We start from the raw sequence: 26,837 nt of genomic DNA, 5'->3' as shown, positions 1-26,837 counted from the left end.
TCACAACTTCAGTGCCCCATACTGGTAATTTTTTAAAGACTGCCTAATACATTCCAGTGCACCCCACCCCAATAGAAAGAGCATTTAATTAGAAATGTAGAAAGCCAGTTTCAAATGAAACGTTTGTTTGCTGAAGGCCTGCTTGGGCCCTGCAGGGTCAGGATTAATTGCTAGTGTGCAGTGTAAGCAGGCTCAGCGTTGAGTCCCAGCTTTGCCACTTGCTGTGTGACCCCGACCTCTAAGCCTTATTTTTCTCATCAGACAAATGAGAGATAATAATACCTACCTCAGAGGATTGTTGTGTTAAGTGAAATAACGTAAGTGAAATCTTCAGCGCGGTGCCCGATACATAATGAATGATCAATAACTATTTCTGAGCTGCTCTTATTAAGAAGGTTTTGTTCCTCTCTGTAAAAAGTGGAATAATTATCCTTGCCCTTCTTCCTCAGACGGTTATATGGACATGCTTTGAATGCTCCCAAACATTACTTCCCATAGGAGGGACCAAATCTACATGGGGTGCTCTCTTGAAGTGCAAAATCCCAGCTCCACCCCCACTCAATAAATGACAATCTCCAGGGGATGGTCTTACGAATCCACATTTTAAACAAGCACCATAGCTCATTCTGATGCACCCCAAAATTTAAGAACCAGTGTTCCCAAGGACTAAACCATATAAGGATCAAGGGATCAGTGACCGTATCTGCCCCAGATGACAGAAACCTGCTTATAACTCTCTTGAGCGCATCAGCTATTCAGTGTCCGCCGGGTGGGTGGACTCGCTGTAACAGAAAGTCAGTTGAGCTTGTCAGAGGAAGCGCCAATGGAAGAGACCCCCGGGCTGCTGGGGAGTGGGCTTGAAGGTGTGGTTCTCAATGTAATACTACGACTCAGCACACCTTCTTTTGGTGCAGGAGCCTGACAATTATCATTAGATCCCACGCCCACAGCCATATTACAAACACCGCTCCCCTCCCTGCCTTTAGTAGCATCTAGTTAAAGCGGATTCCGATATCGAGCGCTTCCTAATTCCTAACAGCTGACTATTCTGTTATCTAGCTATGCCCGCCCCCATCCCCATGCCAATTCTGAAGTTTCATCAGTAATCCTCCTCAGCTCTTTATAATAGCACTGCAAATATCCATGCAAATTAGCCAGCTCCACTTTGAATTTTCCCACAGCACATGTTCCGGTGTCTGAGATAGGATGGCCATAGGTGTATTTGCATAATAGTTGCATGAAATTTACATGCTTCCTGCAAATGCCTCCATTAGATCTGTCCACCTAAACTGGTTCCAAATTCAGAGTTGACGAGGATTCCCTGAAGATGGTTGTTTTTCAATCCCTTTCTGTATTCCTGCTTGTCACTTAGTGTCTCTGTACCCATAAATCCACAGCACGGTAGATGGGAAGGGCAGACCCAACCAGAACTTTGCAGAGGAGGAAAAATAGCCCAGATCACAAATCCCAGCTGGGCCCCAAATTCCCCTTGGGCCCTCCTCCTTGGAGAGCAAAATACCAAGTCAATTAGAAAAAAAATTTCCCAGGCCTGCTTCAGTTCTTGTTATGATGTCCCGGAGCTCCAGGTCTTGGCCCCCTTTACCCATGAAAATAAAACAACAGTCTCAGGTCCCCAAGGGATGATTGTTGCAGAGAAAGAGTCAGAGTCCTCTTACTGTTATGGATGGAAGCACAGGCCCAGGGAGGTGATGTGACTGTCCAGCAAGGGGTTAACAGGCAGCTGGACAGAGTGCTCAGCAGTGTAAGTCTCAGTAGCTTTTTCCCCCCATGCTTTTTAGGATACTGGATGGGGTGGGGTTTTGAAAGGATGGAAAAATGTACTATTGTTTCTCCTAAGAGGAGCTCCTGGTGACCATGTATAGAACTCACTCTTTGAGAGCCTATCACTTAGAATCTAAACCTGGCAACCACTCTGCCATTGGGTCCAATTCCTTCTCTCAGGGAGAAAAAGCCAACTGTGCTTTTTCTGTCAAACTGTGATTACCTGGTTGAAGAAAGGGGCCAGACAGCTTCTGAAGAGATGCCTTTTTGTTGTTGCTGGGGTTTTTTGTCGGTTTGTTTATGGCATAGAGGTTCTCTTCCCAACTTATGCTAAAGCAGGTCTCTCCCAGCCTGGTCCCAGCATGCCACACTTTGGCCTGGATGTAGCATCGTGTTGCATTTCAGCAAAGGGCAGGCAAGGAGAGGAATCCTGGGATAATGCCTTTCTTTCCTAACACAGTTCATACAGGGCAACTGCAGAGCCTGACACTGAGCAGGCCTCCCTCCACTGCTGAAAGAGCAAGATTTAGACAGAGACGAACATCTCGCTCCCTCTCTTCTGTTCTAGTAACTTGCTGAAATGCCCCAGCGGCTTTCCAAGTTGGGCCTTTGGGTGAAATATACACAGTGTTCAGGGAGAGGTTCTGTCTGAAATTTGGAGCCAAGAAGGTGGAACTAGACTGTTGCCAGGTCAGACCATGGGCAGAGACACCTTACAAATGGAAGCCTGACAATTCTCCAGACTCACTGTCTGGCCACTGGTCATCCAAACATTGGTTCACAGGGTCCACATGGCCCAGGCCCCACCCTCTCTCTGCACTGTGCCCCTCATTGGTCCCCATCTCTGTAGATAATTCAGGGCACTTCTTATGGCCAGTAAGTTCCATGGACCCATTCTTCCTTCCCTATCTTGTTCAAGTACCTATGGAAAGCTAATTTTTTTAAATCTTACAAAGGGAATGAAAGGTGGCAGAGCCCATCCAAAACATCTGCAGCCAGCTTCCAGGTACACCTTCTAGGTACATTCTAGATACATTCTCATTAGGGAGCTACTTAAGCCCGGAAGGAATTACTTGTGGGGAAAGTCTTAGCAGTGACTTCAGTTGTTGATGAACTTATTAACTGAGCAATTCATGAAAGAGCAAGGTACATGGAAAGCGTCTGGCCAAGGAGAAAGGCAGAAGAACATCAGTTACCCTACTCTTGGTGTTCTTGGTCCAGAGAGGTGATAGGTGAAGACAGGGCTGGAGAACGGGCAAAGGTTGTCTGCCTTTCCAACACAAGCCAAGGAGAGATCGCTCATCACAATGGCTGCAGCCTCCATGCACCCTACTCCCCCACTCCCTGGCTTTCCTACAGCTTCTGTTCAGCCCAGAGTTTGGAATTCAATCCAGGAACAGGCATGACAAACACTATTTTTCATTTCCATGGAGACCAGGGCCCGCAATAGAACCAAGACTCCATGCCTGAAATGCCAAAACAGCCTGACCCACTTTTCCTCCTTCCTACAAAAACAAAATAAGTTTGTTTGGGTCCTGCCAGAGCTGAGGGAGAAGCCAGGGCTCCAGTTATCTCTATGGACATTTCGAAGAGGAACAAATGATGATAACCTTTGAAAACTCTGATGACGCTACAGAACCACGGTCAGAAGTCAGAGGCAGACATAAATTGTTCTGCACAAAGGTTCACAGGCCGCACCCTATCCATCCTGTGTCCTTGTCCTAACCTTCTGGAGGGATGGACTTAATGACTAGCAATCCAATTCCTGGGATCCAAACTCAGGGATCTGTTTCCTCAACTTTCTCTTGTACCACTTCCTCCCTCACTCTATTCTGGCCTCCTTGGACCTTTCTGCCCCTCCAACACACCAAGTTCACCCCTGCCACAGAACTCTCACTGTAGAGTTTTGAATTTTGATTCCTTTTCAACTTTTAGATCAAAGTTCAAATGTCACCTGCCCCAAGCAGCCTGTCTCAAAGGGCTACTGCATCTACCGCAGCCTCCCTGTCTCCAGGCCATCACGATCACGTCGTGCCATTTCCCACCTTCACGGCACTTATCCGGAGCTGAAGCAGTCTTATTTTTTGTTGCTGAGTTGCTTACACTAGATTGAACACTCCATGGGGGCCAGGGCCTTGTCTACTGTGTGGTTCCCCAGTGCCTCTAGCTCAATGCCTGGGGATCACAGATATGTACTGCATGAATAAAGGAAGGCACTCATTTTAAAGCCCCTGTTCAGCCACTCTGTTAGATATTGCTTTCTTAAGCCTGCCCCAAGTCTGCCTTCTTATAACAGCCCAATGGTTCTTGTTCTGACTTCTGTATCCATGAAAACTAAAATTTGACATCACTTCCAGACTTTGCTGGCCTGATCACTTTGTCTAGACGTAAGTGTACATATTTGAGTTTAAATACTGAGCTGTTTTGTGCCCTTGAGAAAAGTCACTTTATCCTTCTGTACACCTGTGTTCCTTGCCTACTGGAGGCTCACAACCTAGCTTACTAGGGTGACTGGAAGAAAGCTAAAAACAAACAAACAAAAAACCCCAACTAATTAGACAGTGCATCCCCAAAGTAAAGGGCTTCCTATAATCTGCTCATGGTGGGAAAACGGGGGTTAGAAGTAGGAAGTCAGTTTCCAGCTAAGGAACTGCATCCTGTTTCTAAATTCTGTCCTGTCCACGAGGCAAAGACAAGGGATGAGAATACAAATTGCTGGTATCCACATCTTCAGCTAGTCCCCACTTCCACAGGGCTAGGAGGATACAGACTTAACATGAAGTTGAAGATGCTGAAATTAAACACAGGAACTTACTGGTGGTGTACAACTTCCTTTCTCTGAGTTTGTTCACAGCAGGATAAACACCTAACATTTGGGAAACAGTCCTGCCGGATTCACAGGCAGTGTTGACCGAACTGCTCTCTGACAGTCTGCAGTCTGGAAGGGGACTTAGTGGTCATGTAATCTCACCTCCCACTGGACACAGGAATTTCCTCTTTGAGGCCCTGTCAACAGCCACGTCCCCCCACCCCCACTTCAGGCTTCCTAGGAGAGAGCACCCATTAGGTGGCCGCACATGTGTTGGAACAGCTCCAAAGGGACTTAATTTTAAGCGCCATCGTCCTTACTTCTCCACGATTCCCCGTGCTCATTCTCCATCCAGCTCTCTCTGAGCTACACAGTTAAGCTGACCCTGTGGATTGGATGTCATTAAACAAGCATCTACTGAACACCTAGCATGTGTCTCCTACTGTGTGGTACGTATTCATCCTGAGGGCCCCACAGGGCAGCGACTGTGTCGTGGTTCTTTGTAGATACGCAAGGGTTACATCCACAGTACTAAACATGCTGGGCACACAATAGGGTCTTCATGCGTTTACACTTTTACACTACCAATCTCAGTCAAATCTAAGTACAATCTACCCAAAGTATTTCAGAAGCCTCAACACTCAGGAGAACGGGACCTTGTGAACGTGGAAAGGTGCCAAGCTATTCCAGGCAGCCCCTTCCTTGAAGGAGATTTCCAATCCATTGGGGGGCCACCAATCACCAGAACAAGGCAGGGAGGAGTTCAACTGAATAGAACGTCCAGCTGCTTCTAAGTTTGCTCCACAAGGACCCCCTCCCCCATCCCACGCAAGAGAAACGTTGCTACTAGAACTGAAAGGAACTCGTGCAGGATCCATCCATCCGTCCAACCATCCATCCATCTGACAAACAGCTGAAGAGAACATGCTCCAGATAATGAGGGAAACAGGCTCTACCTCTAAGGAACCCGCCGTCTATGAGAGAGACAGACATGTAATTAACCCTGCGGTTAAGACCTACTTGGATTCAGTCAAACAGTGCCCCTCATCACCTGTCAAGGGAGCTGGGCAGTCCGACTCGGCCCCTTCGCTGTGTATGATCTGGGGGCAAACCCCTCCTCCCTGAGCTTCGGCGTTCGTTATGCAAGAAGAGTGAGTGTGAATATATCTTAAGCCCCCCACAGAGACAGAGACGTGAGAGGGGGTGACAAAGAGCGTATAAAGGACACACCGCGAACTACTGAGAAGAGCGGCTTCTCCGAGACACAGGGACCCAGATCTACATCTGGCAAAGGATCCAGGAACAAGATCCAGGCTGTCTGGGCCCCTGGTTAACTCAGCATCGGCAGCTTTCCCTCTCGTCAGGGCCACGCCATCTCAGGCGCCAGAGCCCGCTGCCGTGCTGTCAGGAGAAAGTTCCCAGCCGGGCGGGCAGGCTAAGGGGTGTGCAGGGTATATACAGGTGGATGGGGCTAAAGAGAAGCACCCTTCCCTCCCGTCTCTCCTCCCCAACCAAGCCGTTTGAGCCAAGGGTATGGCTCATCCCCTCCAGAACCTATGGATTCAAATCCAGTTCTGACTCACTTTCTGCCAGAGATCAAACAGAAACAGGCTGAAGAATAAACATTATGTTAAAATCATAGAAATTTTAGAACAAAGAGGTCTGTAGGAGGGGTCGGCCAATCTGCCCGGTTGCAAGCAGATACCTATGTCACCCAAGAGAGGCTGTATGCTCATTTAAAATATATTCAGAGTACAAAATTCCAGGGCTTCCACCTCTGATCCTTCTGACTGGCTTCTGCTACCATCAGCAAGTTCTTTATGATTAAAAAAGAAAAAAAAAAAACCTGCTAGAATTCCTTTGGGTGGAATGAATCTAATGCCTCCAACCTATTTTTAGAAGCTTAAAATCATTTCTCCTACATCTCCACCTAATCTTTGTTTAGCGTCTACCTCAAGTGACAGAGAGATAATTAAATGATGATGTAACTCACTTCACCTTAGGACAACTCTTCTTATTTTAAGCTCAATCTGTTTCCTGTGGCTTCCCACCAAAGGTCCTATATCTATCCACCCGCTTGGCAGGTGTAGAATAAATCTCACTCCTCTTCCACATGGCGCTTTTGACGTGGCTCTCAGGCTCCCTCAGTCTTTTCTTCTCCAGACTTGCTGGTCCCTCTGGCCATCCCTCACACAGCACGACTATAGACCCCTTGGCCACTGGGTTCGCTCTCCTCTGAACGAATTCCAGTTCATCTCAATCCCCCTTAAACTGTGGAGCCCAGAAATGGCTGTAGGACAGAAAAGAAGTGCTCTGATGACCTCAGAATAGAGCAGAACCATCACTCCGTGTGCTCTGGAAATCAGAGTGCAAACACAGATTTTTGGAGTCATATTCTGAATCAGAGGAATCTGGAATTAGTCACTCTTCTCTTACGAGTCTCTGGCTACAGCCTCCAGGCTAAGGAGAGCGCGTGCCCGTGTAATGTATGTATGCATCCCTACGAGGGACACTCCCCGCCCCCACCATTCCTTCCCCCAACCAGACACACCCACGTTCCAGTGGGATGAAGAAGAACCCACTCAGTCCTCAGCCCAACTCAGGTGATACTACAATTCGGAACGTTTATATGTATATTTCCAGGCCAGATACAAAACCACAGCCCTTAAGAGATTCTGGAGATGTCACGTCCTTAGCAAATGTTTTCCCGTCTTCTAGTCCAAACATTTGCTCCTTGGACCCTTACTGCCTGACTTACAGAGATGAGGTTTCGCCTGGCTGGCCGAGAGCAATACTGTGAGGTTCTGTCTGAGGCCATTAGGAAAACTGAATCCAGCCCTGTCTCATCTGTCACCGGAATAGAAGGGTGCGTGTGTGCGAACACGTGCACAGTGAAGGCTGCTCACGCCCTTCACACTTTCCTAAGGAGGTCTCAGGTAATTATCAGGCCGCTCAAATCAGGACTAACTCATGGGTCAGCAAACTACGACCCACAGGCCAAATCCGGCCTACCACCCGTTTTTGTGTGACCCACAGGCTAAAAATGGTTCTTACATTTTTAAACGGTTGGGGGGGAAAAAAAAAAAAGAATGTCTTGTGACATGTGAAAATTATATGAAAGGGAAATTTCAGAGTCCATAAATAAAGTTTAATTGGGAAAACAGCCACGTGCGTTCATCCTTATACGTCTGTGGCTGCTTCCACTGTACAAAGCATTACAAGAGAGATGGCCTGGCCCACAAAGCCCAAAGTATTCACTCTCTGGCCCCTTACAGAAACACCTAGCAAACCCTAGTCCCACAAAATGTGTGACCTTGAAAGGTTGTTCTGTGAGTCTGCCTCTCCTCCGTCAAGTTGAAGAGGAGGTACCTGTGTCCCACCGACAAGGCACCTGTGCTTGACGACTCCACAGTGGAAGGAAGGGGCTGCAGGCTGCCTGCCGCCTGCAGAAGAAATTTGTAGGGCCAGGAAAGAGAGGAGGGGTTTTTTTCCAGGTAGGGTGACAGAAGCTCCCACTCCTTCAGTCTCTCCCAGTGGGGTACCCAATGGGGTACGACCGTCCATGGCCTTGACACTGACACTCTCCTGCCAACGGCAGCTCCCCAAAACGTCCCTTTCTCTTCCCTTCTTCCAAAGCCAGCTCTTTCCAGCCCATCCCGAACTTCGCTAACCTATGGAGTGCTGTCCAAGGCAAAGGAGGAAAGCATGCCCACCTTAAGGCTGCCGGGAGAGGAGTGGCGGGAAGCAGAGGGGCCAGGCGGTGTCCACAGAAGCGATCTGCTAACAAGTGTCAGAGAAAGTAAAGAGGCAAAGATCCCTTTCCCCAGCCCTGGCTGGGCGCTTGGCTGAGTCCCCAGGGAGACAGAGCTTCAAGTCCTCCCCTACCCTCCACTTACCTAAATTAAGCAAATAACTAACAATACAAGGAGGCGTGGGGGAGTAAGGCCCCCCACCCCACCACTGGGTATCTATTTTCTGAAAACACAGGGCAAATCTCTGAGCCAAATGCTGGCTAAGCCAAAGAATAAACAAATCTCTTTATTCCCCTGAGATGGGAGCTATTGACTTCCCCTCTGGTGCCCCCCTCCTGCTAGCTGGACCCATCCACCCGTCCCAGGGCTCTTCCCTGCAGGAGAAGCCGGATCTGTCTACATCTGAGAGGGTGGCCTGCCTTCTAAACCTCCAGCCCGCCTCTCCTCCCTTGCTAACCACTGCTCTGGTCACCTCTCCCCCACCAGAGGCACCCCAGAGCTAAGTCAGTGGGTGGAGAACAGGAGCACATGGCCTGTCCACACCTCCCCCAGAAGCTCCGGCCAGCTCTCCGTGACGCACCGCTAATGCAATCCTCTGCCCTCTTTTCTCCAAGTTCAGGGACCCTGAATAAGTCTTGCTGGCCAAGGGGACCCCACCAGCCTCAACCCAAGCCCTCCCTCCACCAGCCCCAGGCCCACCCCTCAGTGCTCCAAAGCTCAGCTCGGGCAGTGCTACTCTGAGGGCGGGGCTACTATGTCGGAGGTGAGGAAGGGGGGGAGAAAAAAGCCAGGGAGGAAAAAGAATGTGGCATCTCTGCAGCATGATGTCACGCTGGCTGCTTTCAGATCCCCCAACACAGAACAGAAGCAAACAACATGGACTCCAGATTTACTGAGCCGGGAAAGGTTTGTGTTCTCAGCAGCTCCAGCCGCCTGCGCCAGCTGGAAAAAGCACACAGCCAGATAAGACAGGTCCCCCACCCGACCCCTGCATAGGCGCCCCTTCCAAAAAAATGCCTGGAGAAAACAAAGATGGACTGACATATACACACACACAAGCGTCAGCACGAGTGAGCACTAACCTGGCAGCCATTGGGAAGGTAGTGGAGAGCAGGGCAGAGCTCATTCATTCATGCACTGGGCAGTGGGGGGAGGGGGCGGGGAGCGGGGGGCCCTGAGGATGCCGGAGGGCACGCACCTCCATGACCATCCCACAGCCCTGTGGCTAACGGCGGGGGCAGGGCTCTCACAAGCTGGGGGAGCTTCCTTTCTCTGCTGTTTCGAAACGCTCTGGAATTGTTACGCGTGACTCCCCTTGAATTTCTTCCCCCCACCTCCGCTGCGGCCGGTGCCTGGTGTGGTCGTGCGGCCACGCCGAGCCCCTCTCTCCCGGCCCTCACTCCCTTTCTCTCTCTCCCTCGGACTCCCTCCCAGACAGCTGTCCCCGAGCTCCTGCACGCACGCGCATAGCGCACAGACACACTCAGACACGCACCCCTCTGGCGCGCAGACACACTCGCACACACGCACGCAGACACGCGCACGCACACCCCGCCGCCTGCCGCTTTACATAATGCAACTCTCTGGTGCACAGTCAGCTTGCCAGCTCTCAATTATTCATGCCGTCCTGGAGGACAGGGCCGCTGGGGCAAGAGCGTTATTTCCTCTCCATCCCCGAATCTGACAAAACACAGGATGATGCCCCTGAGAGATTCTGCTCCCTTCGCCGCCACCAGTTATTTCCCAGGTGTTGCCTATTAGGTCAACCTGTATCAAGGAGGTGATACCAAATCAAAACACAAGTGCCTGGCTCAGAATAGAGCCTTGCACCTTTCAAAGGATGACAGCTGCTCTTACTGCCTGAGCCTCAGGAACAGAGGAAAGGAGGAAGGCAGCACCGGAGACCACAGTCTTTAAAAGAAAATGGCAACGGCCTCTTCAGGGCAGCCTCCCCGACTTCCAAGGCAGCAGGCCGTGATACCTGCAGGTCAGACCCTTAATAAGTAAAACACTTACATTCATGACAAAGCACAGTCATCTGAGTTTTCAAACTCTAAGCAGCACCTCCAAAAATTGTTTTTTTTTTTCCTGTCCATTCACTGGAATGTAGCACTAGTACTGAAACAGCCCCCAGATGAATGTTCTTTCAGATGAGGCGTATTCTATTCAGCAAGGATATTAATGAATACTTTGAAAGTCATTCGCGGCTTACAAAGCACTTTCACTCACATTAATTCATTTGATTTCCACAACAATCGTATACATAGGCCTTGTGATGACAACTAACATAAGGATGCTGAGCCCTGGAAAGGTGGAGCGTCCCCACAGCTGGGAATCCAGATCACCTGACCTGAAATCCCATGACACCACAAGGATGACTGTGAGAATTTTGAGTACCACTGTCATCTTTTGAGGGGAGGAGCAGAGGAACCCCAAACCTGGGCCCAACACAACAAAAACAATGGTGACGGTTAGCTCAGTGTTTCTCGAATTTTAATCAGTTGAGGGTCTTGTTAAACCACAGCTTCTGATGTAGTATCTGTGGGAGGGATAGAGGGCCCAAGAGGCAGCCTTTCTATCAAACTCCCAGGTGACGTCCATGTTGCCATTCCATGGACCACACCTTGAGTAGCGAAGTGTTGGTTTACGCATTCTCACTCCTTGGATGTCCCTCAAGGGCAGAGTTTTGTCTGCCTGGCTGCAGCTGCACAGGGTAACGTGCTGAAGGTGGATAATAACTACAATTCATCAGTGCCACCTGTGTCCTGCTCACCAGACTCAGGCTGGGAGTTCATACTTCTTGGGCATCTGTTGGCAAAAAGGCTCACTCTATGATTGCCAAGCCCTACAGGCTCATCAAGAAAGGTCTTTCTAGGATTGTTTCTACCTGCAACCAGTTGAGAGAATAGCAGCTTCATGGTGTTTAGGAAGCACCTAGGTTTGGTAACTGTCCCGCCTCAGTTACATAGAGGAATTTCAGCGCCACAGAAAGGTGTGCTGGCAGTGCCCTGGGATGCAAGCACTGCCCCAGTTCTACCCGCTCCCACTTGTCTGGTCAAGTCCCACCTCTTCTGAAATGATAATCTCGCTGTGGACCACCCACCCACCTCCCCTTCGGTTACTCCAGGGAAAGATCTCGGACTTCGGGGGTCAGATCTGCATTCAAAGCTATGCTTTGCTGCTTTCTGGCTCTGTGGCTCCAAGTTGCCCTGCCACCCCCTTCTCAGATGCAGTTTGTTCATCTGAAAAAGCCGAAAATAGGTATTTCCTCTCTTACAGGGCTGAAAAAAATGGAAGACTAAAATAAAGGTATGAAAAAGCACCCAGGAGAAACTGGCTACATCCTCCACCTCTGAGCTACAGAATTTAGAACTTAATTGTAGATTCTGTTGTTCATTCTGTTGGTTTGATCTCCCTACCTAGGAAGATTGTAGGCAACTTCCTTCATGTCCCTCCAACTCTTAGGAGTACTGGGTACAGCACAGGTATCTGTAAATATCCTTGCACTGACTGTCCCGTCCTCCATTAAGACAGTAAACAAAAGGGTTGGTTGTCTTGCCTTCTCCATTCACTTACTCTGTGACTTTGGACAAATCATACTGACTTTTTGGAGGCTTTGCTTCTTCCGCTATAAAATGCACAGATTTCACCTTTCTTCTGAAACAGCTCTACATAGCCCAATAGTATCAGTGTCTTCATGATTTAGATTGACAGCAATGGGTTAAAAGGGCAGACACAGAGATCAGACAAACCTGACTTCAAAAGCTAGTTCTCTCAATTACACTAAGTCCCCTACACACGAACCTTCAAGTTGTGAACTTTTAAAGGTGCAAAACGTGCCCATGTATGCTAGCTGTTGTACTGTACTATGGTACTTTTCAAGGTACTGTACTGTTAAGATTAAAAATGTTTTCATTGTTGTGTTTGCTTTTTATGTATTATTTGTGTGAAAAGTAGTATAAACATATTACAGTACAGTACTATATAGCCGATTGCATTAGCTGGGTACCTAGGCTAACTTTGTTGGACCTACGAACAAATTGGACTTAGGAACACGCTCTCGGAACAGAACTCGTTTATATGTAGGGGACTTACTGTACTAATTTTGTGACCCTTGAAGTTAGCCTCTGGCTTCAGACTTTAAATTCTTTAAGTAGTCACAAAAATAACAATATTACTGGATTGTGTGAGGATTAAGAGAGGTATATACAAATAACAAGCTTTTCATTGTATCTGACACAGTGTCTATCCAATAAATGAAAATTATTATCAGTACTGATTTAAAAAATAGCTATTTTTTAAAAACACAACAAAAGATATCTTCTAGTGGTGAGACAGGCATTCAGAAGCCTTCAGTTGAATCTGGATCTAAGAAAGATCTCAGTTCCTAAAGATGCATGTGGTATGTGCATGATATTTCCTCAGTTTCCAAAATGTTCTTTGCCTGCTCCTCCCAAATTGGACCTCATTAAATAATAAGAAAGTTACAGGGGGCTTCCCTGGTGGCGCAGTGGTTAAGAATCCGCCTGCAAAAGCAGGGGACACGGGTTCGAGCCCTGGTCCGGGAAGATCCCACGTGCCTCGGAGCAACTAAGCCCGTGTGCCACAACTACTGAGCCTGCGCTCTAGAGCCCATGAGCCACAACCACTGAAGCCCGCGCGCCTAGAGCCCGTGTTCCGCAACAAGAGAAGCCACCACAATGAGAAGCCCGCGCACCGCAACGAAGAGTAGCCCCCGCTCGCCGCAACTAGAGAAAGCCCGCGCCCGGCAACGAAGGCCCAACGCAGCCAAAAATTAAACACAAAAAGACAAACAAAAAACAGAAATAGAGTACTTTCTACACGTAGTGCAATTCGCTAAGTCTCTGATGTGAATGGTCTCATTTAATTCTACCAGCAACGGTAAGAAACAGGTACTCATCATCCCCGCTTTTCTGATGAACAAAATCCATGAGAAAGAGGGTTTAATAACCTTCCTATAGTATATGGTTAATAAACAGTAGAGCATGTTTCTGAAACCCAGACCCCCTTAGCTGGGTCCTACTCTTAACCATTAATTGTGTATGAAAAGAAGGCTACTGACTCCTCATGAGGAGGGAAGGGGCCTTTTCAAACTCACAGTGTTTATAGATTGCACTGTTCGCCTCATCCTTCCTGAAAGTCACAGCGCAAACTCCGAAGAGGCCGGCTGAGCCTCAGAGCGTTCGCGGTGGCCAGAACAGAGCTGACCGGGCAGGTGGGACTCCTGGTCCCGGACTCAATCTCCGCGTTCCAGTGGCTGGGCTATCTGTTGCCTAAATCCCCAAGCTGCTTTTCTGTCGATGAATTGAGGAAATTGAGGTCAAAGTAGTTATCTTTTTCTGAATTAAACCTTTGCCGTAGAGATATGGAAAACTGACATTAGTTTCTATTTTTTAAAGGAAAAGAGGTTTCTGAGAGTCTTGTACAGTATCAAAAGCACTTTCCAAAGAGCACCCTGGAGGACTTGGGGAAGAAAAAGAAGTTAATGTATGCCTGCAAATCCAATTGAACCAAGTGGTCCCATTCAACCCAATCCCATTCGATCACAAGCTATAAAAAGAAGGTCGGTGTCTACACAGCATCTGGTTCACCTCAAGTGCTTAACAAGTGTTGTGGACAAGAATGGGAGGTAGGGAGGATAAAAGATAAGGTCTTATCTTTGAATCCTACTCCCATCCCGACAAAAACAAAAGAATTTTTACATAGCAAATACTTCAAAGATTTTAACTACTGAATTTGCTGAATTATGGGGAATGATAGGTAAAAGTGAACCTGACTCTATCACGACCACCATCCAAAGCACAGGTGCTTTTCTGAAGCATAAGCATCCTGAAGATTCCTGAAGTGTGTGGGGTAAGTCAAAGGAACAAAGCTCTAATGCCTACTGAGACTCGACCATGTGCTAGTCACGTAGTTTACTTTATTCTATATTTACTTGTAAAACTTTTATTTAATCAAATAAACGAAGAAACTGAGTAGAGAAGCCTCTCCTTACCCAAGGTCACACTAGTATTTCTAAAATCCGTGTTTGCACCACACCATGCTATTTCCATAAATAAACACCTACTAAGGAAAAAGGCACTTCCCAGGTCACTGGCACTTAATCATAACCAGTTACTATCATAATACCGCATTTAGTCCTCAACACAACCCTGCAAGGTAAGTTCTATCCTTCCTATTTACTCAGGCCGGCTATCCATTTATTGCCCCTCAGCTCCAAATCCACCCTTCTTTGCCTCGCCTTGTGATGCTGGAGCTGTGCCCTGTGAGCGGTTCACCAGCCTCCCGGGAGCATCACTGGCGTCCCGTGGGTGGTTTTCGGTTTATGTGCCCCACCCTGCAGCATCTCAGGAACTTTCTGTGCCATATACTGGGCAACAGCCACTGCCCTCCAGAATGAGCTCTAAGTCTTAGCCCTGTGTAAGGGGCCACCCTTACAAATTTGTTCCTAGACGTAGTGGCTGCTCCCTACCTCTGTTATTCCTGCATTCCTTAGAGTCTGCTGCACTCGTTTATACTTGTTAATGATTCTTCATATTAAACTTTCCCTGTTCAACTTATTGGTGTGGTGTCAATCTCCTGACTGATGCTCCCTGATATATTACTACTCTACAGGGATGAGCAAAAAGCAGCTTAGAGGAGTAATACACCATCCTTGCCCTTGAGTTATTCAGTAAGAAGAAAATGGCTAAAAGCATCTAGAGCACTCTATGAGCCAGACAGATTTTATACATTTAATATGCACTCCCTCATTTAATCCTCACCTCAACCCTCCTTTACAGATGAGGAAACGGAGATATCTCAGAGATTAAATAATTTCCCCAGATCTCACAGTGGACAGAGAAACCAGAGTTTCTGACCCCACAGTCCATTCTCAGCCATGCCATGCTACAACGCTGCCACCACCAGCTGGCTGCAGTCAAAGAGGGAAAGGGGTGCAAGGAGGCAGAAGTGGGACACAGAAACACAACAGTCTTTCACGAAGTTTGGAAGAGCAAAAAGAAGTTAAATTGTTGTCCAGAGAGGTCCACCTGTCTCCGAAGGATTTAAAATATGAGAAGGGACCATTAAAGGTCTTTTAAGTCAGTCTCTTAGTGTAAGAGACTTGGTGTACCCTGGTCATCAGGTACTCGGGAGACCCTATTAAATATCTCTTTCAGAATTAATGCTTGTCCATGTTTTATGAACCATTAATGTAGAAGAACTGATGGTCCACAGATTTCCACTCTGCCATGTCTGAGGTCCCAAACCCAGACTTTAATCCATGGAACCTGGGTCAGGGGTTCCGAATAGGTATATTGATTGCCTCTGACCCAGCTGTAACCCAAGACATCTCATGAATACTGCAACTCTCACATGAGGAGCAGTGATGTCTACATAATTAAAACCTGAAGCAAGAAATGCCTGGAAGGGTGGGGAGAGAGGGGTGAGGATTCAGATAGCTCTAACACCAATCCCACCCTATGGTAAACCAACACTGCCACTAAAACAACGCCCACCCGTTAGGTCAAACTTCAGTAGGATAAAACCTTTCTCTAGAGCCAAATGCAGCCCACTAGGATAAAAAGACCTATCGCCTAGCCCACTGGGAAGAGAATTCGCCGGGGATGGGGATCCTTCTGTATATTAGTCAAAGCCCGCATCACCATGCCTGCCAACACTCTCTACCAATTTTCTTATAACCCCATCCAAATAGAATAACTAACTCCTGAGTATCTCCTTTTTCAAAAATGTTCCTGACCATCAGCCCTAGATTTTCAGCCAGGATCAATTATAAACCCACTGAATGGTCTATGCCAGTGATTGCCAAACTTTACTACACCTAGTAGTTTTTACATATCCCAATGCCGGGTCACACCCTGTACCCGATTAAATCAGAGTGTCTGGCGGGGCGGGGTGTGGGTGTGGGTGAGAGCTAGGCTTTGGTAAATTATTTTTTAAACATTTATTTATTTATTTTTGGTTGTGTTGGGTCTTCGTTGCTGCATGCGGGCTTTCTCTAGTTGCAGCAAGCGGGGGCTACTCTTTGTCGCGGTGCGCGGGCTTCTCATCGTGGTGGCTTCTCTTTGTTGCAGAGCATGCGCTCGAGGCGCACAGGCTTCAGTAGTTGTGGCACGTGGGCTCAGTAGTTGTGGTGCACGGGCTTAGTTGCTCCGCGCCATGTGGGATCTTAGTTTCCCCAACCGGGGATCAAACCCACGCCCCCTGCAGTGGAAGCGCAGAGTCTTAACCACTGAACCGCCAGGGAAGTCCCTCATTTAATCTTATTATTCCAGTTTCACAGAAGAGAAATTAAGTCAAGAGACTATAAGCGCATCTACAAGTTTATTCAGGACACCTGTGAGACTTCAACAACTCTGAAAAGATCAAGTCATCCCATGTTATCTTTTCCCTGATCTTTGGGTTTTAATTTAACCCAATTACCTTTGCTCTATTCTTTTGATTTAGAAAACTGTTCTCTCTACATGAAAAGACAACGTCATGTACGTGTTTGGTGACATTCTGAAACACACGGAAAAACAGAATGAAAATCCCTCCATTTCCTAGATCTTCAGAATGAGAGTGAGTACTCAGTGGCCATGACAAAAATCTACACAAGAAAGCAGGCACTAGAGACTCGTTCAAGATGGCGGAGTAGAAGGACGTGGTCTCACCCCCTCTTGCAAGAACACCAGAATCACAACTAACTGCTGAACAATCATCGACAGGAAGACACTGGAACTCACCAAAAGATACCCCACATCCAAGACAAAGGAGAAGCCACAGTGAGATGGTAGGAGGGGCGCAATCACAATAAAATCAAATCCCATAACTGCTGGGTGGGTGACTCACAAACTGGAGAACACTTATACCACAGAAGTCCACCCACTGGAGTGAAGGTTCTGAGCCCCATGTCAGGCTTCCAAACCTGGGGGTCCGGCAACGGGAGGAGGAATTCCTAGAGAATCAGACTTTGAAGGCTAGCGGGATTTGATTGCAGGACTTCAACAGGACTGGGGGAAACAGAGACTCCACTCTTGGAGGGCACACACAAAGTAGTGTGTGCGTCGGGACCCAGGGGAAGGAACAGTGACCCCATAGGAGACTGAACCAGACCTACCTGCTATGTTGGAGGGTCTCCTGCAGAGGCGGGGGTGGCTGTGTGTCACCGAGAGGACAAGGACACTGGCAGCAGAAGTTCTGGGAAGTACTCCTTGGCGTGAGCCCTCCCAGAGTCTTCCATTAGCCCCACCAAAGAGCCCAGGTAGGCTCCAGTGTTGGGTCGCCTCAGGCCAAACTACCAACAGGGAGGGAACCCAGCGCCACCCATCAGCAGACAAGTGGATTAAAGTTTTACTGAGCTCTGCCCACCAAAGCAACAACCAGCTCTACCCACCACCAGTCCCTCCAATCAGGAAACTTGCACAACAAGCCTCTTAGACAGCCTCATCCACCAGAGGGCAGACAGCAGAAGCAAGAAGAACTACAATCCTGCAGCCTGTGGAACAAAAACCACATTCACAGAAAGAGAGACAAGATGAAAAGGCAGAGGGCTATGTACCAGATGAAGGAACAAGATAAAACCCCAGAAAACAACTAAAGGAAGTGGAGATAGGCAAGCTTCCAGAAAAAGAATTCAGAATAACGATAGTGAAGATGATCCAGGACCTCGGAAAAAGAATGGAGGCAAAGATCAAGAAGACGGAAGAAATGTCTAACAAAGATCCAGAAGAATTAAAGAGCAAACAAACAGAGATGAACAACACAATAACTGAAATGAAAAATATACCAGAAGGAATCAATAGCGGAATAACTGAGGCAGAAGAAGGGATAAGTGACCTGGAAGACAGAATGGTGGAATTCACTGCTGTGGAACAGAAAAAAGAATGAAAAGAAAATGAAGACAGCCTAAGGGACCTCTGGGACAACATTAAAAACAACAACATTCACATTATAGGGGTCCCAGGAGGAGAAGAGAGACAGAAAGAACCCAAGAAAATATTTGAGAAGATTACAGTTGAGAATTTCCCTAACATGGGAAACGAAATAGCCACCCAAGTCCAGGAAGCGCAGAGAGTCCCATACAGGATAAACCCAAGGAGAAACATGCCGAGACACATAGTAATCAAATTGGCAAAAATTAAAGACAAAGAAAAATTAATGAAAGCAGCAAGGGAAAAACGACAAATAACATACAAAGGAACTCCCATAAGGTTAACAGCTGATTTCTCAGCAGAAATTCTACAAGCCGGAAGGGAGTGGCATGATAAACTTAAAGTGATGAAAGGGAAGAACCTACAACCAAGATTACTCTACCTGGCAAGGATCTCATTCAGATCCGATGGAGAAATCAAAAGCTTTACAGACAAGCAAAAGCTAAGAGAATTCAGCACCACCAAACCAGCTCTACAACAAATGCTAAAGGAACTTCTCTAACTGGGAAACACAAGAGAAGAAAAGGACCTACAAAAACAAACCCAAGGCCTTCCCTGGTGGCACAGTGGTTGAGAGTCTGCCTGCCGATGGCAGGGGACACGGGTTCATGCCCCAGTCCGGGAAGATCCCACATGCCACGGAGCGGCTGGGCCTGTGAGCCATGGCCGCTGAGCCTGCGCCTCTGGAGCCTGTGCTCCGCAACGGTGAGAGGCCCGTGTACCGCAAAAAAAAAAAAAAAAAAAAAAAAAAACGAAAAAAACCTCAAGACAATTAAGAAAATGATCATAGGAACATACATATCGATAATTACCTTAAACGTGAATGGATTTAATGCTCCAACCAAAAGACACAGGCTCCCAGAATGGATACAAAAACAAGACCCATATATATGCTGTCTACAAGAGACCCGCTTCAGACCTAGGGACACATACAGACTGAAAGTGAGGGGACGGAAAAAGATATTCCAGCAAGTGGAAATCAAAAGAAAGCTGGAGTAGCAATACTCATATCAGATAAAATAGACTTTAAAACAAAGAATGTTACAAGAGACAAGGAAGGACACTACATAATGATCAAGGGATCAATCCAGAAAGAAGATATAACAATTATAAATATATGCACCCAACACAGGAGCACCTCAATACATAAGGCAACTGCTAACAGCTATAAAATAGGAAATTCACAGTAACGCAATAATAGTGCGGGACCTTAACACCTCACTTACACCAATGGACAGATAACCCAAACAGAAAATTAACAAGGAAACACAAGCTTTAGATGACACAATAGACCAGACAGATTTAATTCATATTTATAGGACATTCCATCCAAAAACAGCAGACTACACTTTCTTCTCAAGTGAGCATGGAACATTCTCCAGGATAGATCACATCTTGTGTCACAAATCAAGCCTCAGTAAATTTAAGAAAATTGAAATCATATCAAGCATCTTTTCTGACCACAATGCTATGAGATTAGAAATCAATTACAGGGGAAAAAATGTAAAAAAACCAAACATATGGAGGCTAAACAACACGTTACTAAATAACCAAGAGATCATTGAAGAAATCAAAGAGGAAATCAAAAAATACCTAGAGACAAATGACAATGAAAACACGATGATCCAAAACCTATGGGATGCAGCAAAAGCAGTTCTAAGAGGGAAGTTTTTAGCTATACAAGCCTACCTCAAGAAACAAGAAACATCTCAAATAAACAATCTAACCTTAACACCTAAAGGAACTAGAGAAAGAAGAACAAACAAAACCCAAAGTTAGCAGAAGGAAACAAATCATACAGATCAGAGCAGAAATAAATGAAATAGAAACAAAGAAAACAGTAACAAAGATCAATAAAACTAAAAGCTGGTTCTTTGAGAAGATAAACAAAACTGATAAACCTTTAGCCAGACTCATCAAGAAAAAGAGGGAGAGAACTCAAATCAATAAAATTAGAAATGAAAAAGGAGAAGTTACAACAGACACCGCAGAAATACAAAGCATCATAAAAGACTACTACAAGCAACTCTATGCCAATAAAATGGACAACCTGGGAGAAGTGGACAAATTCTTAGAAAGGTATAATCTTCTAAGACTGAACCAGGAAGAAATAGAAAATATGAACAGACCAATCACAAGTAATGAAATTGAAACTGTGATTAAAAATCTTCCAACAAACAAAAGTCCAGGACCAGATGGCTTCCCAGGTGAATTCTATCAAACATTTAGAGAAGAGCTAACACCCATCCTTCTCAAACTCTTCCAAAAAACTGCAGAGGAAGGAACACTCCCAAACTCATTCTATGAGGCCACCATCACACTGATACCAAAACCAGACAAAGATACTACAAAAAAAGAAGATTACAGACCAATATCACTGATGAATGTAGATGCAAAAATCCTCAACAAAATACTAGCAAACATTAAAAGGATCATACACCATGATCAAGTGGGATTTATACGAGGGATGCAAGGATTCTTCAATATACGCAAATCAATCAATGTGATACACCATATTAACAAATTGAAGAGGAAAAACCGTATGATCATCTCAATAGATTGAGAAAAAGCTTTTGACAAAATTCAACATCCATTTACTATAAAAACTCTCCAGAAAGTGGGCATAGAGGGAACTTACCTCAACATAATAAAGGCCATATAGGACAAACCCACAGCAAACATCATTCTTAATGGTGAAAACCTCAAAGCACTTCCTCTAAGATCAGGAACAAGACAAGGATGTCCACTCTCGCCACTGTTATTCAACAGAGTTTTGGAAGTCCTAGCCACGGCAATCAGAGAAGAAAAAGAAATAAAAGGAATACAAATTGGAAAAGAAGGAGTAAAACGGTCACTGTTTGCAGATGACATGATACTATACACAGAGAATCCTAAAGATGCCAACAGAAAACTACTAGAGCTAATCAATGAATTTGGTAAAGTTGCAGGATACAAAATTAATGCACAGAAATCTCTTGCATTCCTATACACTAATGATGAAAAAACTGAAAGAGAAATTAAGGAAACACTCCCATTTACCACTGCAACAAAAAGAATAAAATAGCTAGGAATAAACCTACCTAGGGAGACAAAAGACCTGTATGCAGAAAACTATAAGACACTGTTGAAAGAAATTAAAGATGATACCAACAGCTGGAGAGATACACCATGTTCTTGGATTGGAAGAATCAATATTGTGAAAATGACTCTACTACACCAAGCAATCTACAGATTCAGTGCAATCCCTATCAAATTATCAATGGCATTTTTTTTACAGAATTAGAACCAAAAATCTTAAAATTTGTATGGAGACACAAAAGACCCCGAATAGCCAAAGCAGTCTTGAGGGAAAAAAACGGAGCTGGAGGAATCAGACTCCCTGACTTCAGACTATACTACCAAGCTACAGTAATCAAGACAATATAGTATTGGCACAAAAACAGGAATACAGATCAATGGAACAGGATAGAAAGCCCAGAGATAAATCCATGCACCCGTGGTCAACCAATCTATGACAGAGGAGGCAAGGATATATAATGGAGAAAAGACAGCCTCTTCAATAAGTGGTGCTGGGAAAACTGGACAGCTAACATGTAAAAGAATGAAATTAGAACACTCCCTAACACCATACACACACAAAAAAACCCTCAAAGTTGATTAGAGACCTAAATGTAAGACCAGACACTATAAAACTCTTAGAGGAAAACACAGGAAGAACACTCTGACAAAACTCACAGCAAGATCTTTTTTGACCCACCTCCTAGAGAAATGGAAATAAAAACAAAAATAAACAAATGGGACCTAATGAAACTTAAAAGCTTTTGAAAAGCAAAGGAAACTACAAACAAGACGAAAAGGCAACCCTCAGAATGGGAGAAAATATTTGCAAACGAATCAACGGACAAAGGATTAATGTCCAAAATATATAAACAGCTCATGCAGCTCAATATTAAAAAAACAAACAACCCAATCAAAAAATGGGCAGAAGACCTAAATAGACATTTCTCCAAAAAGGATGTACAGATGGCCAAGAAGCCCATGAAAAGCTGGTCTACATCACTAATTTTAGAGAAATGCAAATCCAAACACAATGAGGTATCACCTCACACCAGTTAGAATGGGCATCATCAGGAAATCTACAAACAACAAATGCTGGAGACGGTGTGGAGAAGAGCGAACCCTCTTGCACTGTTGGTGGGAATGTAAATTGATACAGCCATTGTGGAGAACAGTACGGAGGGTCCTTAAAAAACTAAAAATAGAATTACCATATGACCCAGCAATCCCACTCACTACTGGGCATATACACAGAGAAAACCATAATTCAAAAAAACACACGCACCCCAATGTTCATTGCAGCACTATTTACAATAGCCAGGTCATGGAAGCAACCTAAATGCCCATTGACAGACGAATAGATAAAGAAGATGTGGTACATATATACAGTGGAATATTACTCAGCCATAAAAAGGAACGAAATTGGGTCATATGTAGAGATGTGGATGGATCTAGAGACTGTCATACAGAGTGAAGTTAAGTCAGAAAGAAAAAAACAAATATCGTATATTAATGCATATATGTGGAACCTAGAAAAATGGTACAGATGAACCGGTTTGCAGGGCAGAAATAGAGACACAGATGTAGAGAACAAACGTATGGACACCAGGGGTGGAAAGCGGTGTGTGTGTGTGTGTATGTGTGTGTGTGTGTGTGTGTGATGAATTGGGAGATTGGGATTCACATATATACACTGATGTGTATAAAATGGATGACTAATAAGAACCTGCTGTATAAAAAAAGAAAGAAGATAAAATTCAAAAAACAAAAGAAGGCAGGCACTAAAGTGCTCTACCCCAGAGAGAAAGCCCAGACCCCAACATGTTCTAGAACATTACACCTCATATGTGGAGAGGATCGGGGTCAAGGACCTGGAGTTGATGCCTGGGAGGAAAAAATGGGATTGAGGAAAATGAAGATAATCTACGGTCATGATTCCGTGGGGGAAGCAGGTGGTAAGAGGAGTCTGTGTGGAGGCCAGGGAGCACTGAGGAGTTAAAGTAGAAGAAGAAAAAGTGAGGAGGCTGACAAATGGGATACGCAGCGCAAGGGAAGAACTCAGGCTCACTGACAAGGGACCATCCTAAGGCAAGTCTGTCCTCTCTCCAGGCGATCCTAGCTGCCCAAGCAGGAAGGCCCTGAATGGAGAAACTGCCAGCAGGGTAGCTACAAGTGGGGCTGGAGACCTTTAAAACCTGGGCACAGAGCTAAGCGAATGACTTCATCATGCAAATGAAAGTAGTTTAACTTGCCCACAATCCCAGCGTTAACATGGAAGAGGATTACATAATAATACACCTGCTCTATGAGAGGGTGATTGTGAGGAAGAAGAGATGTTAAGGCCAAGTGCAACGTCCTTGACTCTGAGACATGTGCAAGGACATTATAGTGAAGCAGTTACCTCAGTGCGCTGCTCCCTTCCATAGAGAGGCGCTCATCTCCCTGTAGTAAGAGCTGCTGGTGGGTCACACCCTAGCTCCTCTTGGGGCCCTGCCCTTGACCAAAGAGAGCAGCCTCACAGGAGAGTATGCCCCCTCCCTGAGGACAGACCACCCCTAATGGCTAGTCCCTTGGGAATACGAAACTTGCCCCTTTGGGGATAACTTTTTTGGGAACCTTGCCTCAATTTGGGATAACTCTGCAGGGCCATCCAGAACCAGAGCTGTCCATGGGATTGGCCCAAGTGCATCAAAGTTTAACTTCTCCCTCTGCCCAATCCTGATTCCCTCACTCACTTCCAGGCTTGTTCCCAAGAAGTACTTCCCCATAAACCTCCTGCAGGCGAATCCGTGCCCACGTCTTTCCCAGGGTCTCCTTCCAACCTACGACACACACCAATTACCATGAAGGAGTGTGTGAATAGGGGGGTGACAGGACACACTGCTGAAGTGTAAGAAAAACGCCAAATTTCAGCCTCAAGAAATCAGTACCAGCCTGGAATTTCTAAAGAGACACCTGGTCCCCTGGGACAGGTGGATGACCATGCTATGGCTTCTACCTCTGTCCACCTCCGGGTATTAGGGGAGACTAAGCCCCGCTCCGAAGAGGTAACTGACCTCTCCTTAATCCTGGATTAAGGTCTTAGAGAGGGACGGCTGCTTGCTGGTGCCCCAGTTAAGATGCTGACACACTGTATGTACTTAAGGACAGACTTCAAGCCCTTCCGGCCACTGGCCTGAGGCTTGGGCCGCATGACTACCCCCTCCATCTCCCTCTACCCCCTGCCCACTCTTCCTTTAACGGAGAGAGAAGCAGCCAGCTGTGGCAGCTAACAGAGCTCACGTCATGAAAACACTATGGTGAGGCCCCTGCACCGCACTGGAGCTGGTGGGGAAGAGAGGGGATCGTGACGAGTGAGTTAGGAAGGATCCTCGTCACACCAATGACCCTGCCCCAGCTGGGGGTCCCCGGTGTGTTCCGGGGAGGCTGCTGTTGCCTCCTGGCCCCACTGCACACACCCCCGCGTCTCAGGAGTTTAGTTGGTCAGTGAAGCCGGGACACAAAACCCAGGTAGAAAGAAAGCACCAGAGCTCACTGGTCACGCACACCCTGACCCAGCTCTTCTTTAATTCACCCCAGACTCTGTGGAGGACTACTGGGAGTGCTCTCACACGGGCACCGCCAGACCTTCCACCATGTCTCTCTCTTTCCTGAGGACGGCACAGTGGCCTGGCCCCTGTGAGTGCTGCCTCAAGCCTGGCTTCAAGCTTGTGTCCAAGCTGCTCTGTGACGCTGCCAGACCCTGCTTGGGCTCCCCTACGATGTGAGCTGTTCATTTTACGAACATCTTTTCTCAGTGTCCATCTCTCCATACATGGCCATGGCAGTTAGTCTGCTCAGCCACCCTTCCCAAGGGCAGCACCTGGGCTGCTTTGGCCATTGTCCCCAAGACAGGCCTCCTCCTAGCTGGGGACAGAGTATACACTTGACTCTCGATGAGGACGATGCAGGCCGTGGAAGGAGTTACTAACAAGCTCCAGTCCCAAACTCACTATATAAGACAGCGTCCACCTTCATGAGGTACAGGTACCCAGTTGACACTGGTGGTGACCTTGGATGTGTCCCACCTTTTCTCCAGGCCTCCGTTTCCCCCTCTTTTATAAGAAGGGGTTGGTCTAGATGACCCCCATGAAGACCTGTGAGCATTCTTCACCCTCACACATCTCCAAGTGCTAATAATAAGAAAAAAAAAAAAAAAAAAAGAGCCCTGTGGCCACAGACTGAGGTAGAACGAAGCAGCAATGCTGACCACAGGCGACGGGGCCAGGGCCCGGCCATGAGGCTGCTCTCCTTACACTTTCTCTCTTCTGAACACATCGTTGCCTTGGACTACCTGCCTCTCCTCTCCCTTCCTCTGTATCTCCTGTCTCTCCAGAGAAGAAGAGCTAAAACGCTGTGGGGGGCGGTTGTGCTGGGCATCTGGGAGCCAATGCTCATTAAAGAGTTTGGGCCTGGCCTGACTCTCCATTCCAAACCTGACGGGGGCTGAAAAGGAACAGGTAGGGACAGATGCGACTAAGGAAGTAAGTAGCCCTGTGGCAAGCTGGGGACACCAACTCACCACGTGCGTATGCTGTGACACCCTGGCGGTACCATGCCCTCCAACCAAAATCAAATCTAAGCAAAACCAACTTCCTTTCTTACAGTCCACACGCTGTTAACCATTCAGCCACGCACCCCAGATGCTGGAGGCTCCCCGATGCAGAATAAGCCCCGACTTACGGTAAGGGCCTGTTTTCTACAAAGCCTGAAGGAATATAAAGGTAGAGTGGGCAAAGATCACAATGCTCGGCACGGACCAAAACTACATGTGGCTGTGAGAGTAACGAAAATACACCTGGGGCTCGTCAACAGAAGCAGGTAAAGGGAGGCAATAAACCCCCTGCAAATCATACCTAGGAAGGGCACCACTCTTTACGGGGTCTATTGCTCAGATAAGAGAGACGAGACAGTGTGGGTCTGGACAGCCTGCCCTACGCAAAACTGTAAAGCAACTGGGAATGCTTAGACTAAAGGAGAAATGCCTTAAAGCAAGCAGGATATCAGGTAATTGAAAAGAGGAAGAGAGAGAGAAAGCCAAAGGAGAGAAGAGTCCTTGTTTTGTTTCTCTAGAGAGAAGTTATCAGATTACATAATCGGGTTTGAAGTAACATGGAATATTCTAAAAGTTTAGGGTGCGCTTCTAGCCAAGAGGCTGGCTTCACATCCCGATCTCCAGGCTGGTCCGGATGATCTTACAAAACCTCCTGACTCTGAGACATCCCCTGTGCTGAGCAGCGCCCAGTCACAGATGACACCCAGTGAGCCTACAGGGTAGGAATGAGCACAGGGCCTTCTGATTTTCGCACTGGAAACCAGTAGGGAATCTCCACCTGCTCCTATTCTATGGATCCTTCTTCTCTAGATTGAGAGGGAAGGGCTTCCCTCCATTGTTAGGGGCCAGAGATACATCCACAGACTCCACGAATCTCCAAAGTGGAAAGGCCTTTTGATCTCACTCAG

At 46.6% G+C, this 26,837-nt stretch overlaps 1 protein-coding gene across 12 annotated transcripts in view; it reads right to left on the bottom strand.

The window, feature by feature from the left end:
• The window catches only part of GRAMD1B (GRAM domain containing 1B), a 247,550-nt gene that overhangs the window by 52,084 nt on the left and 168,629 nt on the right, over positions 1-26,837 (bottom strand). Inside the window, exon 1 of one of the 12 annotated variants that reach the window (XM_079930624.1) lies at positions 9,542-9,598. The exons of 10 other annotated variants lie outside the window; for them this stretch is intronic. Coding sequence is in view for 1 of the 2 variants with exons in the window: in XM_079930630.1 (XP_079786756.1) it covers positions 9,426-9,469 (44 nt within the window). In the remaining variant the exon portion in view is untranslated. One more of the 12 variants, XM_079930630.1, reaches the window with a different exon arrangement.

Source organism: Stenella coeruleoalba (assembly GCF_951394435.1).
Source record: "Stenella coeruleoalba genome assembly, chromosome: 8".
In the NCBI taxonomy this organism is placed as follows: domain Eukaryota; kingdom Metazoa; phylum Chordata; class Mammalia; order Artiodactyla; family Delphinidae; genus Stenella; species Stenella coeruleoalba.
Note: the sequence above shows the minus strand (reverse complement) of the source record. Positions and strands in the feature narration are given on the sequence as shown.